The sequence below is a fragment of the Pinus tabuliformis genome, chromosome 8, assembly GCF_031772625.1.
Source record: "Pinus tabuliformis cultivar Carrire ecotype Pingquan chromosome 8, CPIR1, whole genome shotgun sequence".
NCBI classification, from domain to species: domain Eukaryota; kingdom Viridiplantae; phylum Streptophyta; class Pinopsida; order Pinales; family Pinaceae; genus Pinus; species Pinus tabuliformis.
In genome coordinates this window covers 231,552,992-231,567,738 of record NC_142294.1, presented here as the reverse complement: position 1 = coordinate 231,567,738, position 14,747 = coordinate 231,552,992, and the positions used below count along the sequence as shown (strand labels likewise).

Sequence of the window (14,747 nt, the reverse complement as noted above, 5' to 3'; positions counted from 1 at the left end):
ATCCTTAGCACACATAAATCCTTAAAGAAATATTACCTGGATTGTTTGCAACTCCCTAGCAACGACGCCAAAAATGTTAGGGATTTTATATATCATTGAATTCCCTAAATTAAATTTGTCAACTAGAGTTTGTAAACTTCGAGTTGCAATGCATTCCGGCTCAGATTCAAACTTACCCTATACAAATCCAACACAAAATTAAGTACAGAATGCTCAAACTCTGTTCGTAACAATCATGCCAGGAATTACTGAAGTGAAGAAACCTATTTAGCTACAATCTGAATCACTGGTAATTAAATCTATTTCATGTCTAAAACTCTAATTACTATTTTTTTCTAACTTCAAAAACTCATTCGGAAATAAGATTGACAATTACCTCTAACTATACTCTCATTAAATCTATTCAGAATCATTACACAAAGCTAATCCCCAGGGTACTAGGTATCAAAAGTAAACTCAATAATAACTCAAACCATTCCCTATGTGCCACTTAATTCAAAGCGAAATGTGCATCTAAAACACATAACTTATGATTTTCTAACTTAGAACCAATCTGAGTAATTAAACAACACACAGAACTTCAATTTATCTAATGATGAACAAGAATAAATTTAATCAAAGCTTAATTACGAAATCAAGTAAATAATGAGCTATCCATTCAAATTATTATTACGCCAACTCAAGCAATCATCACATAGGAAATCAAATAACTACATTGTAAATGATATGTAATTCTCCAAGTATTAACACACTATCTATACTAAGAATGACATTATGTTTCTAATCAATTTTGGGTATTCAAACTGAGCATAAGCTACAAGAGTGTCATGCCACTAATATATAGATTCACATACAATGAAACACTTCCATTCAATACAGGAGATTCAATTTAAAACATAAAAATTCGTTTCTTCAGAAATTCATCTTAAATCAAAAACTTCTTTTCTAGCATTCATGAAATTGGAAGAGTAATCACAGAGGTTAACATATATAGAGTATGCTTATAACAATTCTCCACAAGCTTGCAAAGAATTAATAAAATTACACTCGTTATCTTCAACTCAGATCTATGACAACATTAAAGGAAACTTAAGTATGAATTTAAGTGTAGAAATTCTGGAAATCATTAATGAAAGCGAATGAAAATTTTAGTGCAGTTATACCTAATAAATTCAAAACACTCTTCCTACACAATGAGATTGTTATAGGAGTCAATCAAGGTTTGTGGTGGGCCCTTGCCACAACCTGAAACAAGCCTAAGATAATTCAATACTTACAGATCAAAGAAACATAAATGCTCAGATATGAATAGAAGCCAAGATAATTGTATTAAAAACTTCAGTAAAGCATAACTCTAAGAGTTCGATCTTAACATAATAGAGTCAAATAGTATTGTGCCAAAATCGCTAGTTCAGCCTATGCATATGTCTGTGCATGTAACTCCACATACAAAACATTGGGCCTTTTAAAGAATTCAAGCCTACCAAATAGTTACAACAGATTGGCTAAAGAGAGTAAAATTATTTGGGATCTAAACTAAGTTAAGCTATATGAAGTCTTCAGGACCATTTCACTCAGATCGTAACCTAATCTGTCTGAATCGTGACAATATCTTTGGACCAAAGAAACTAACTCCATGCTCGAGAACAAGAAAGATTATTCTGGAATGCCGATGGTTGATTGGTTGCCCGATGTTGAACCTGAAATATAACACTGATTTAAGTACAAAACTGAGTACATAATGGCTGCTCCAAAAATGGTCGCTTGATGTGTTGTTGGACTGGGTGTTGGACCTTTAATGACCTGTCCACGTACTCAAGTGTATGCCCTATATTCAAGAGTCCTTCTATATATCAGCAAATTTGAGTCAAGAGATAAATTTATTTAACATCTACCTAAACCAAACAAAGACATACAAAAATAGTACTTATTAATTAATCTTACCTCCATGGTAAAGTAACATGGTTTGGCTAGCGTGGAGTGGTTTTAGGGTGTCAAAAAGGAAGTAAAGTAGGATAAATGATAGTAAAAACAGTGAGATAAGATGTGAAAAAGGGTACAAAAGTAGGGCCCAACAATATATATACACAATTTTTTTGAAATACATAATTTTTTTTTACTTTTTACCAAGGAAAATCATTATATTTTATTATTGAAATACACATCATGCAGATCCATAGGTCCTGCAAGAGTTCTAATATAAATCTCCCTCCTTGAGTTTATCTTTCAAAAAGAAAGAGACACAAAAGTAAATAAATAAATAAATAAAATCATTTTATAGTCTACCCTTTCCTAATATTTATACAATTGAGATATATATTAATTCTCCATGCCAACAACCTCCAATGATTGCCCTTAAAAAACCTCATGTATTACCAACTTTCCTTATCTTCCTATTGTGCCATGTTTAGATAATAAATTTGCCAAAATGTTTAGCTCTTGATAAATATGTCTACAAGTGTACCATTCTAGTTGTTCAAATTCATTTTTAATGGTAAACAAGATGCGTGCCAAATGAGGGTAAAAAATACCATTATGGTTATTGATCTAGTCAATTACTACTTTTGAATCTCCATGGATTTGGATCTCTTTTGCTCCATAGAAAATTATGGTGTGCACCAATTCCCATAGCATTGATAGTTCTACCTGAGCATTTTCTCCTCTGTAGGGTGAATATTGTATATGATAATAATGTGTGTAGATTATAAACAAGGCAACACTAACCCCATATGTGGGCTGGTCTCCCTGGCATGCTCTGTTGAAGAAACCCTAGGGAATGCCATCTTCGAATAATGGCATGATAGACACCCTCTGTTTCTTCTCTTTTACTTCTAATTTGGAATTCTTAACAATATGTTTAATGTGGCACAATTCCATTTCCCCCAAATACCCTAAGAAAAGGCGTTGGGAAAACCATCAAATCCTTCAATGTTCTGTCAATCGCCCAATCCTTCATGCAATCTTCTAGTATGGAATATATAATATTATTTCTCAAAATTAAATTACTTTTTATGAGAGGTATCAATATTTTGATATATGTAAATGGTATTAACCAATCAACAAAAAATTAAGTTTTTTAATATATGTAAATGTTTTATGGATCAATAAGAGATCTATAAAAAATTATATTAATATAATATAAATACCTATTTTAAGGTAAAGTTGTTAGGTCACTATAATACTAGTGTAGCCATCTTATTGTTATTGTTGTGCCCATGTAGCCTCCATATTGTTATTGTTGTGCCCCACAGAAGCCCACTATTGTGACCCCTTACATTTTTATTGTTATGTAGGCTCTGATTATATTGTGACCCCTTAGACTCCTATATATACAAAGGAGGTCTTGTCATTTATATCATCCAAGAATTGTTCATTTATGTAATGTAAAGGAGGTTTCCCCCTTGAAGAGGATAATTTTTAAGTCGTTGATCTATCTTTTCTGTGAGTTGGTTGCATAACATTTAGTATAAGAACTTTGGATTCTAGGGCTTTGATTCTTCAAACATGTCATCTTGGAATTTTCGCTATAAATTATTTTCTACGATGCTTCAGAAGATGAAAATTTTACCACGTGGAACTGAAATCTTGGTTAACTTCGTGTAAACATTTCAGAGCTTGGTTCTATATTTTCAGAGATATGATCTGAGGAAGTTAGGGTTTTTGCAGGATCCAAAATTCAATCTCAAACAGATAACCTAGGGAAAATCATCAAAACTTTCTCTCTGGGCATCAAATTTGAATTTCGTAAAAAATGACAGAAAGAGAACAGACTCTAGTTTCTTCTGTATCATTTTCAAGACCTAATGTTGAAATAATGACATATGGCACGTCGTACAAGTTCTCTCTACCAGGAATAACTCTTTCTTGAAGAATCCAATTTCGGTTGGACTTGTGGGGTTAGAAAGAAGACTTAGAGGGAGACCTTGGAGATCCAAAATTACAGAGATACAACAGTTTCAATATCGAGATCCTAAAAAGAAAGAAAAATGTGTGTATTTTATAATTTTTCATAAATTTTGTTTCAAAAATCAGTTTGAAGTGATTCAAATGGCACATTGAAGCATGTATATCAGTATTTGGTTCTAAAATTCCTCCCAAATTAAATAATTCTACACCCATTAAGCCCTCATAAATCTCTACTATGACGCATCAAGAGGAAGAATTGCAGCATGATGTATCAAAATTATGGGACAAAGTGCAACAAATTTCGCTCTCACAAAGAGCAACCAAAGATGAACTAAAAGGGGACATAAATGACTTAAAAGGGGACATAGATGGAATAAAAGGAAACATGGAGGTTTTTAAAGTAGACATGGATGTGATGAATGTCAAGTTGGAAGGGTTGACAAAGTTGTTGCAAGAAAGGATTCCTAGTGGTGACAAGGTAATCCATGAAAATCATGATGAGGACAAAAGGAATATGAATTATGATTTTAGAGACTCCAATGTGGGGTTTAAGAACCACCACATTCCAAATATAGATATGAGGAATTTTGATGGCAAGGATCTAGTAACATGGATACTACAAATGGAGCAATATTTTGATCTATAGGATGTGCAACCCTCACAAAAGGTACATATTGCATCTTTATATTTAGAACCCAATCAATTTGTATGGTATAAATGGCTTTTCTCTTGTAAATCACTTGTCACCTGGTCAATTTTTATGGAGGAAATGATAGCACATTATGAAGATACAAAAAGCAACACCTTATTTAGCTAATTGATAAATCTCAAACAAAAGGGTTCAATGGCGGGGCATATTGAAGACTTCCAAAAATTGAATATTAGGGTAACTAATATTCCAAAGGAGCATAGGATTGATGTCTTCATAGGGACTTTAAAAGATAACATCCAACATGAGTTTCTCCTTTGGGAACCTGATTCATTGGAGAAGGCAGTCATGGTGGCAAGAAAATTTGAAAGAAAAATTATGGAAACAAGGAAGTCTACCACTCACAACTATAAAGATGGAAGTGTTGTTGCTAGTCTTCCACAATCTGTAAGGTTGACACCACAACAATTGGAGGAAAAAAGAGAAAAAGGGTTTTGTTATAGTTGTGCTAGAAAATACACTAAAGGTCATACGTGTATTGAGAATAAATTATTCTACATAAATTGTAAAGAGGAGGAAAAAAGGAACAAGAAACATCAAAAGAGAAGGATATACACCAAGAACCAACCCTAGAGAAAGAAGAAATGAATCCGACCATATCTTGTAACACATCGGAAAGAATTATCACTCCTCAAACTCTCAAGATAGAAGGTGATATCAAGAAGAAAAAGGTAATAGTGTTGATTGATTTAGATAGTACCCATAATTTTATTCATTGTAAGATAGCCAAGGAACTGAATTGCTTCCTATATCGAGCACGAGAGTGTCAAGTGATGGTTGCAAATGGAGGAACTATAAATTGCTCAGAAAAGTTCCATAATATCAAGGTAACCATGGGGGAATATGTATTGAATAGTCTAATGCTTTCCATTCCAATGGGTGGTGTTGATGTTGTACTAGGAGTCCAATGGTTACAATATTTGGGGACGGTAGCTTTCAATTTTCAATTTTCAAGGCTATGCCAGACTTCACAAAAACCTTTATTGTGGAATGTGATGCCTCGAGAAATGGAATTGGCATTGTTTTAATGCAAGAAGGAAGACCCATTGCTTTTAAAAGTCGTCCAATCAAAGGAAAATATCTACACAAACCTATTTATGAGAAGGAAATGTTAGCAATACTACATGCACTAAAGCAATGACAACCTTACCTAATGGGAAGACACTTCAAGGTAAAAACAGATCATGATAGTCTTAAATAATTTTTGGAACAAAGATTATCTTCAGAAGAGCAACAAAAATGGGTGACGAAGATGTTGTGTTATCACTTTGAAATCATCTACAAAAAAGGGAAGTAAAATGTTGTTGTAGATGCACTCTCAAGAAAGGATAAGGATGTCGAAGCATTAATTTGTGCCATTTCTATTATCCAACCTAAGTGGATAATCGAAGCAAGGGATTAATGGAAGAATGATGAAGAGGTGTAGACACTCATTCAAAAGTTGCAACAAGATCCCAATACATCTAATACATTTAGATGGAAAAACGATTCATTATGGTACAAAGATCACTTATATTTTTGTAAAAATTCCCAACTAAAACAAAAGATTCTTTTGGAATTGCACACCTCTCCCTTAGGAGGGCATTCAGGATTTTTAAAAACTTACCATAGGGTCAAGAAGGATTTTTTTTGGGATGGCCTGAAATCTGATATTTAGAAGTTTATGGCAGAATGTTTTGTTTGCCAACAAAATAATATTGAGACAATTAATATCTCGGGTCTGTTATAACCTTTAGTCATTCCAAGTCAGCATTGGGAGGATGTCTCAATGAATTTTATCACAGGTTTACCCAAGTCTGAAGAAAAGAGTGTCATCATGGTGGTAGTCGATAGACTTACCAAGTATGCACACTTTTTTGCATTATCTCATCCTTTTAAAGCCAATACAACTGGTACTGCATTTATGGAAACAATTAAAAAGATTCATGGAAACCCAAAGATTATAGTAAGTGACAGAGATCCCATTTTCACTGGAAATTTTTGGACAAAATTATTTTCTTGTCTTGGTACTCAATTAGCTCATAGCTCATCTTATCATCATCAATATGATGGGAAAAATGAGATAGTGAACACATGTTTGGAAGGATATCTTCATTGCTTTGTTTTTGATAAACGAACACAATGAGTCAAGTGGTTACCTCTAGCTAAATGGTGGTATAACACTTCCTTCTATACTGCAATAAAAATGACCCCATTTATGGAACTTCATGGAGATCATCCGCCATCCATCACATCATATTTAAGAGAAAATTCTAAGGTTCAAGCAGTGGAAGATCACATCGAGCATCAACAACAAGTTCTCCAACTCTTAAAGGATAACCTCACTCTGGCACATAATCGAATGAAACAACAGGTAGATCAACATCACAGTGAAAGAATTTTTGATGTAGGTGACTGGGTATTCTTACGGCTACAACCATACAAACAAATGTCTCTCAAGAAGCTAAGAAGGATAATAAATTATCACCCAAGTACTACGGTCCTTACAACAAGGTGTTACAAAAGATTGGTATTATGGCATACAAGTTGGAGTTGCCTACATCTTTCCAAGTACACCTAGTTTTCCATGTTTCATGCTTAAAGAAGGTTATTGGTGACAAGTTTCCAATTCAAACAATGTTTTCAGAACTTGACGAAAAAGGAAAACTCATATTTGAGCCTGAAGTAGTCATGAAAACAAGAACTCGACAACTACGAAAGCGATCAATTTCAGAGTATCTCATTAAGTGGAAGAACTTACCCACTGAGGATTTCACATGGGAGGATGGGAATTTTATACAGAAGCATCCAGAACTACTCAAGCGTTGAGGACAATCGTTTTTTGAAGGAGAGGGACATGTTAGGTCCCTATAATACTAATGTAGCCCCCTTATTGTTATTGTTAGTGTAGCCTCCTTATTGTTATTATTATGCCCATGTAGCCCCCATATTGTTATTGTTGTGCCCCATAGAAGTCCACTATTGTTATTGTTGTGCCCTTACATTATTATTGTTATGTAGACTATGATTATATTGTGACCCCTTAAACTCCTATATATACAAAGGAGGTCTTGTCATTAGTATCGTCCAAGAATTGTTCATTTATGTAATGTAATGGAGGTTTCCCCCTCGAAGAGGATAATTTTTAAGTAGTTGATCTATCTTTTTTGTGAGTTGGTTGCATAACAAAAGTGGTAAAGATTTGATCTTTGCATCTCTCTAATGCAAGGATAATTAGAGTAATCATTTTACTAATTGGTCATAAGTTAATCCCTAATATTCATCCACATAGCTTTTATAGTTAGTACACACTTTTTAACCCAAAACATAAATCTAGGGAATGAATTAATTCAATAAAGCAACTTGCCTTAGTCATTTAAAATAATCTTACTTGTAAATAATTACTTGTAAATAATTACTTTCGTTAGTTGACTTGGTTGTTCCCTTTAATATACATTAATGGTTTTTGGTACATAATAATACCAACTACCATCTTTACACAATTAAGAATCCATTTTTTGAATGTTTCCTTTCCCTTTTTGCCTTAAAGATGAGTGAAGTGTTCATTTAAAATATGTCAATTAAAATTGGATATTATAGAAAATTTGAAAATTTCACTAAATCAATAAGAATAATACATTTTCAAATCCTTGATGATTATGGAATTCAAAAATGTTTTGTATCATACATATCTTGGATTTCTCCCTTTAGAAATGCACATTTAGTTTTGTGAATTTTGAATGGGAAGAGAAAGAAGTGTTTATCTAAGAGTTTGAAAGGTTTCCTCGTAATCACTCTTGTTACATGGTGAAACAATTGCACAACAAGCCTATGCTCTTTGATTATCTCTATATGTTAAAAGATGATTCTATCATGTTGAATGTATTTATATATTGGCATCATGAATAACGGAGGTGATAAGCATTGTTTTTATGCAAAAGTATATACTCTTATATGATTGAGATTATGCTCTTTTTGAATCTTTTTCCATAGAAAAAATGTTGGGCATTGAATATTGTTCGAGGAAATAGGGTAATGTTTGATTAAACTAGTGAGCTGCAAATGACATTACACTTGTTTAGGGTTATAGTTGAGTGATATATTGTTGGGCAAGAATGGAACCTTGGATAGGAGAAGAGGAGCAAAATCCCCCATAAACACCCATGAACCAAAGCACAAGATTTATCCCTCCCAAATTTACTAGTAAGGAGTCTTATTCTTGAGGGGCATCTATCATTTTAGCCTCATCACAATAACTCAAATGTCTCATCAAACATGGGAGTGAAAAACCTACCTCCTAACCATTCAAGCTATTGCCTCTCCCACTATTCAAAATTTTGAAAATTTTGAATAGTGGGAGAGGCAATAGCTAAATTTTGAATAGTGGGAGAGGCAATAGCTTGAATGGTTAGGAGGTAGGTTTTTCACTCCCATGTTTGATGAGACATTTGAGTTATTGTGATGAGGCTAAAATGATAGATGCCCCTCAAGAATAAGACTCCTTACATATGTGTTTTAAATATCTCGACCATTACTAAACCATAAATTCCCTATTAATACCAACTTTTAAACCATTAGTATCAACCTTGAAATTACAACCACCACTTTGACTAATAGAAAAAGAACCTAGAATTTACAACCACCCCTTTGACTAGCATAAACCTTTGTAGGCTAAAAAGAAGATTTTAAATGAAATGAGATTACCCTCCGTCATAGTGCAAGAGAAAAGTTTATAACTTCCCCTTGTCTGGTGATACGGTGTGGAGTTGAAATTTAAAACTCTCCACGATCAATAAAAACATAACTACCCCGGTGTGGGACAAAGACATGATGGGATCACAAGGTAAAACGACCCGTTGGGGGTCCTAAATTTAAGGGGAACATCAAATTAATTTTAATATTTAAATTAAATTACATCAATCCCTAAAAATAAGATCCCTTACTTATGAGAAATTCAATGTATATTCTATATGCCACGTCTTCTAGCCACATAATATGCACATTCACTATGCTCCCCGCCATCACCAAAAGAAAAGGCCATTTGCCAACACATCCACGTCACGTCGTACTAATTGCCAACTGGCAAGATAGCTGGAATCTCCAATGTGGGTCCCACGGATCGAACTCCTTTCCCTTGCTTAACGGAAAATACATAATCATGATTCCCCCAGCTGCAACCCGAAACGTAAGTCTGCCACCCCCGTTGAGATCCAACCGCAAATATTAAACGGTCGTTTCGCTGACCGGAATGAGGGCCGTCCGATATCGTTGACTAACCTGCCGGCCAGTAGGGGCTTCGTCCGCCGGTTAAGATATCGCCAGCGATTTAATCCGACTTGGTTCGAGCTAAGCTGAGCTGGTTCGAACGGCGGACACTCGCCGACCATATGAACGGACGGTGGGGATTGACGGGCACGTTGAATGAAGGGCGGGATGCGCGCTGTCTGCCAGGGTGGCTGCCTACTTTGCCTCCGTGTTTTAATGTTGAATTTCATTTGGGGAAATTTCATTTGAGTTTAATTTGGAGCGAACTTGGGGTGGAGGGTATTTTAACTGAATGCCCCGGGGGTTCTAGAGTCTCTCAGTGTAAGCATAGCATTTCATTTCTCGGTGAAGGAAAGGAAAGAAGGAAAGAGCTCAGACGACGGGCACTGCACGCCGTCAATTTTCGTCTCTATTTCGCGGTATGTTTTTCCTCCATTTCTTTCAATTTTCTGAGATTTCGTTCTGTAAATTTGGCAAGGGATTTTCTTTTCGATCTCTCGACCTTTATATCGTTCCAGATACTTTATGGCCCTTTTGACGGTGCCAGATTGCTTTTCTCTTGCATCGAGTATCATAATTCTCATTTTCGGGTGGATCGGGCATTAGCGGATCGGATCCCTTGAGTGCCAAGGTATTCTGAAGTCTAACGGATTCGATCTGCGCGGAGTACTTTTGCATTAAAAACCCTTCTCATGTCGGCTCGGGTCATTGCCTTAGCAATTTTAAGTTCAGGTTGCTGATAAACATGAATATATGCGAGAATTTTCATGTTTTTCATATGGATCTGCATAAATTTGAATCTGTGGATTCAAGGGTTTGCTTTGATAGGGTCCCGCTCATTAAGACAGTAAGCGCTGATTTTAGAGCCAGCCCTTGCATGCTTGCGTGTGTTAATTCTCATCAGAGCCGATTCAGATGAGTTTGCATGAGTAGATTCCTGTCGTCGATACTTGGATAGATTGGAATGGATTTTCTGGTTATAAAATTAGTGTAAATTGATATGTGGGTAGTTTAGAATTGATGGCCTTATAGAAATTCCGCGTGAATTTGATATTATGGATAGTTTAGAATTGATAGCCACAGAGTAGCACCGGCAGATTCGATGTGTGTAGCTTGAAATTGAGTACCTTATAGAAGCAGATGTTGATTTGATACATCGCTAGCTTCATATCGATTTCCCAATCTGCATAGAAGTTCGTATAGAATTGATGCATCGGTAGCTTGGATTTGATTGCCTTGTTAAATCCTTGTAGAGACGCCTATGGATTTGATTGTTAAATTCTTACCGAGAAGACCATGTAGAATTTCCTCGCAGGATCTCTTTGCACACACCTTTTAATTATGAAGTAGGGGAGCATCTTGAGCTGGGATGTATGGTTAAGGCCCGGTTTCTTTGTGTTGATATAGTTTTGAATGTCATTTAATATTGTATAGATGCAACGCACTGGAATTTAGCTCATATGAGTTGTCAACAACTGTCACATCCTCATCATTGGAATCGTGTTCTCTTTTTGTATCTTTTTTTGGTCTTGCAAAGAATAACTTAGATTCAGGTGTTTCTGAGCAATAACCTTCAACAGAATGGCAGTGATTTTACAGGAAAATAATTGCAAGCTTAGCAAAGTATCTGCAGATCCACAGCAATTACTCAATACAGAAACGCTAATAAAAGAAAAACTCGTATTACTCATTAATATAGTGTAGGTAGCAATTCCTGCGGATGACATCTTAGCCAATTATATTGATAAGCTGTTCTAACTTGTAATAGTAGCCTTTATTTAGGCTGAAGGGCTAGCTTACCTTAATGGCTTCAACTAATTGATTGAACGATTACTTGATCAGTTAATTGAAAATGGGTTACGATCTTTGACTCAGTGATCTAACCTACAGATTTTTTATTTCACGTCAACAGGATTCTTGTTTGTTGATCGTCCGTCCTTGATTGAGTTCACTGATAACATCTTTCTTTTACTTTCTGCGCTCTACAATATATTGTAACTCTTTCATCTTTCTTTTCGTGGACTCTTTGGCACGACTGGGATGATATCTGGGGCTGCAATGGTTTTTACTCTGATCATTTGATTAGGTTTACTGTTTCCTAATCAAACTGTTTCCTAGGTGTCGAGGAAATTGACCACTTTTGGGTTCTTCTACCGTTGGCCCTTTTGGTAATGTTGCATGTCATTTGAACTGACTATTTTTTAATGCCAAGTCAATGATGATGAAAATCTTCTATGGGGAATCAATCTTTCAAAATAGGTTTCTTAAAGAACTTCTTCCCTCATTGATGGAGTGTCATTTCATCTTCTGTAATGCCGTTTTGGCAATTTCATTTTGATGATTTTTTGTGGACTTCTAATGTTTGCTGACTTTCTTCACTGTAGTTTGCAGTTATCTCGCAATTTAATTGAAGATGGCTGACGCAGAGGATATCCAGCCCCTTGTCTGTGACAATGGAACTGGAATGGTCAAGGTGAGTCTATCTACGATAGTTGGGTAACTTAATGTGGCAATTTGGCTATCATAAAAATGGATTGTTTAGTGTCATACTGTATCCGGTCCTGTCCTGTTAGCTTTATCACCTTTTTCTATTGCTATTAACTCTTGTGATAAGTGAGAACTATTGGCATTCTTTGTGGCCCAGGCTGGATTTGCTGGAGATGATGCTCCCAGGGCAGTGTTTCCAAGTATTGTTGGTCGCCCTCGTCATACTGGAGTCATGGTGGGGATGGGGCAGAAGGATGCATATGTAGGTGACGAGGCTCAATCTAAAAGAGGTATTCTTACTTTGAAGTATCCTATTGAGCATGGGATCGTTACCAACTGGGATGATATGGAGAAGATTTGGCATCATACCTTTTACAATGAGTTACGAGTTGCTCCAGAAGAACACCCTATTCTCCTCACCGAAGCACCTTTGAATCCCAAGGCAAACAGAGAGAAGATGACTCAGATTATGTTTGAGACATTCAATACACCTGCAATGTATGTTGCCATTCAAGCTGTTCTTTCTCTTTATGCAAGTGGTCGAACAACTGGTAAGCATGTTGTGCAGTTCACATATTTTTGGCAAAAAGAAACTCAGCTTTCTTCAATAACTGAATAATCCATGCATTGATTATGCAGGTATTGTTCTTGATTCTGGTGATGGTGTCAGCCACACAGTTCCCATATATGAAGGATATGCTCTTCCACATGCTATTCTCAGGCTAGATCTTGCTGGTCGGGATCTGACTGATGCTTTGATGAAGATCCTGACTGAAAGAGGTTATTCATTCACCACTACGGCAGAACGTGAAATTGTTCGTGATATGAAAGAGAAACTTGCTTATGTAGCCCTTGACTACGAGCAGGAGCTTGAGACAGCCAAGACGAGTTCCTCCCTGGAAAAGAGTTACGAGCTTCCTGATGGGCAAGTAATCACCATTGGTGCAGAGCGTTTCAGATGCCCCGAGGTCTTGTTCCAACCTTCGCTAATTGGAATGGAAGCTGCTGGCATTCATGAGACAACATACAATTCCATCATGAAGTGTGACGTGGATATCAGAAAGGATCTGTATGGAAATATTGTTCTCAGTGGAGGATCTACCATGTTTCCTGGTATTGCCGATCGTATGAGCAGGGAGATTACTGCCCTGGCCCCAAGTAGTATGAAGATCAAGGTGGTTGCACCTCCTGAAAGGAAGTACAGTGTCTGGATTGGAGGATCAATCTTGGCATCTCTGAGTACATTCCAACAGGTGATTATTTGCATTTTCGTCTGTCTCTTCTTTATAGGTTTCATTCTACTGATTTAATAGAGCGATTTTTTTTTAATATCCGTGTTCGTCTCTGTAATTTATATATATGGCAACATTTGACTGTTAATGTATTTTTATGCAGATGTGGATTGCCAAGGCTGAGTATGATGAATCTGGTCCGTCAATTGTTCACAGAAAGTGTTTCTAATTTTCAGTGGCTTAGTAGTTTTTAGAGTTCCCAAGCAGTATTGCAGTTATTATGAAGTTGAGTAGGTGATCACGGGTATATTATATTCAGCTATTTCGATGCAGTTAGAGTATATAATCTTGTCATGGTAGAGATGATAGAGGTACATTTTTGCATGGTTGCGTCCTTGTTTGTTGAATGGCAAGATTTTAGCCCGAAATCTGTCGCCCATTTTTTATTTATTTTGTACTGTGTAATAGTGTGCATGGAGGATGCATATTTTGAATCTCTCCAATGTCATAGTGCATGAGAAACTGACGGTCTTACAGTTCATAATGTACTGCTCAATCACTTATTATTATTTTATGGTTTCATATTTGAATCTATTTTCAACTGTGCGGTTAATATTTTTTATTGCAGTGCAACTCTGAAACACTTTTATACTTATCGTTATGTTTTATGTTGAATCTATTTTCAACGGTTCCCAAAGTATTGCTTAGTGTTTACAGAGAAGTGAAAAGATTGGAATCTGACCAATGAAATAACATGTATGAAATATACATCGTTTTAATGCTTGAAGTTCCAACTTCCAAGTATTCTGGGATATGATATGAAGAACGAAGGAGTGGAAGGGATGAGGAATTGATTGTTCATATTCATTTGTTTTATGCCTGAAACTGATTCATTTTCTTATGTGCATAACATTGCATAGAATGTAGAGGTCCACCATAACTAGGCCATAGTTTCATTTAAAAGTAACTAGGCCATAGTTTCATTTAAAAGGCGCTTGGGGCCTCATTGGCAATTGGCGTCATTGGTAATTGGCTTAAAGGATATTTTGTATTTTCATATAAAATAAAAGTACCATCAACTCTATGGTCAATAAATTCCTCTTTTTCTAACTCATACGTTGAATTTAAATAAAGAATGGGTGTGAATAATCAAAAAACTGAAAAGGAGC

General features: G+C 35.8%; 1 protein-coding gene across 2 annotated transcripts; it reads left to right on the top strand.

The window, feature by feature from the left end:
* Positions 1 to 10,121: 10,121 nt before the first annotated feature.
* LOC149234973 (actin-like) lies at positions 10,122 to 14,179 on the top strand. 2 transcript variants are annotated; one of them, XM_089372029.1, is made up of 5 exons: positions 10,122 to 10,278; positions 12,251 to 12,332; positions 12,504 to 12,897; positions 12,986 to 13,599; positions 13,742 to 14,179. In XM_089372029.1, the coding sequence occupies exons 2-5, from the start codon at positions 12,273 to 12,275 to the stop codon at positions 13,805 to 13,807; spliced, it is 1,134 nt and encodes a 377-aa protein (XP_089228155.1). In that variant the 5' UTR covers positions 10,122 to 10,278; positions 12,251 to 12,272; the 3' UTR covers positions 13,808 to 14,179. The 2 variants fall into 2 exon arrangements, with proteins under 2 accessions (XP_089228155.1, XP_089228154.1); XM_089372028.1 differs by having other exon boundaries at positions 12,244 to 12,332.
* Positions 14,180 to 14,747: the final 568 nt, after the last annotated feature.

Bases quoted from the DNA above. Each gene is read 5' to 3' on its own strand.
- LOC149234973 (XM_089372029.1), top strand. From the start codon at position 12,273: ATGGCTGACGCAGAGGATATCCAGCCCCTTGTCTGTGACAATGGAACT. The intron at 12,333-12,503 runs GTGAGTCTATCT...TTTGTGGCCCAG, and splicing joins ATGGAACTGGAATGGTCAAG to GCTGGATTTGCTGGAGATGA. The intron at 13,600-13,741 runs GTGATTATTTGC...ATTTTTATGCAG, and splicing joins CTCTGAGTACATTCCAACAG to ATGTGGATTGCCAAGGCTGA.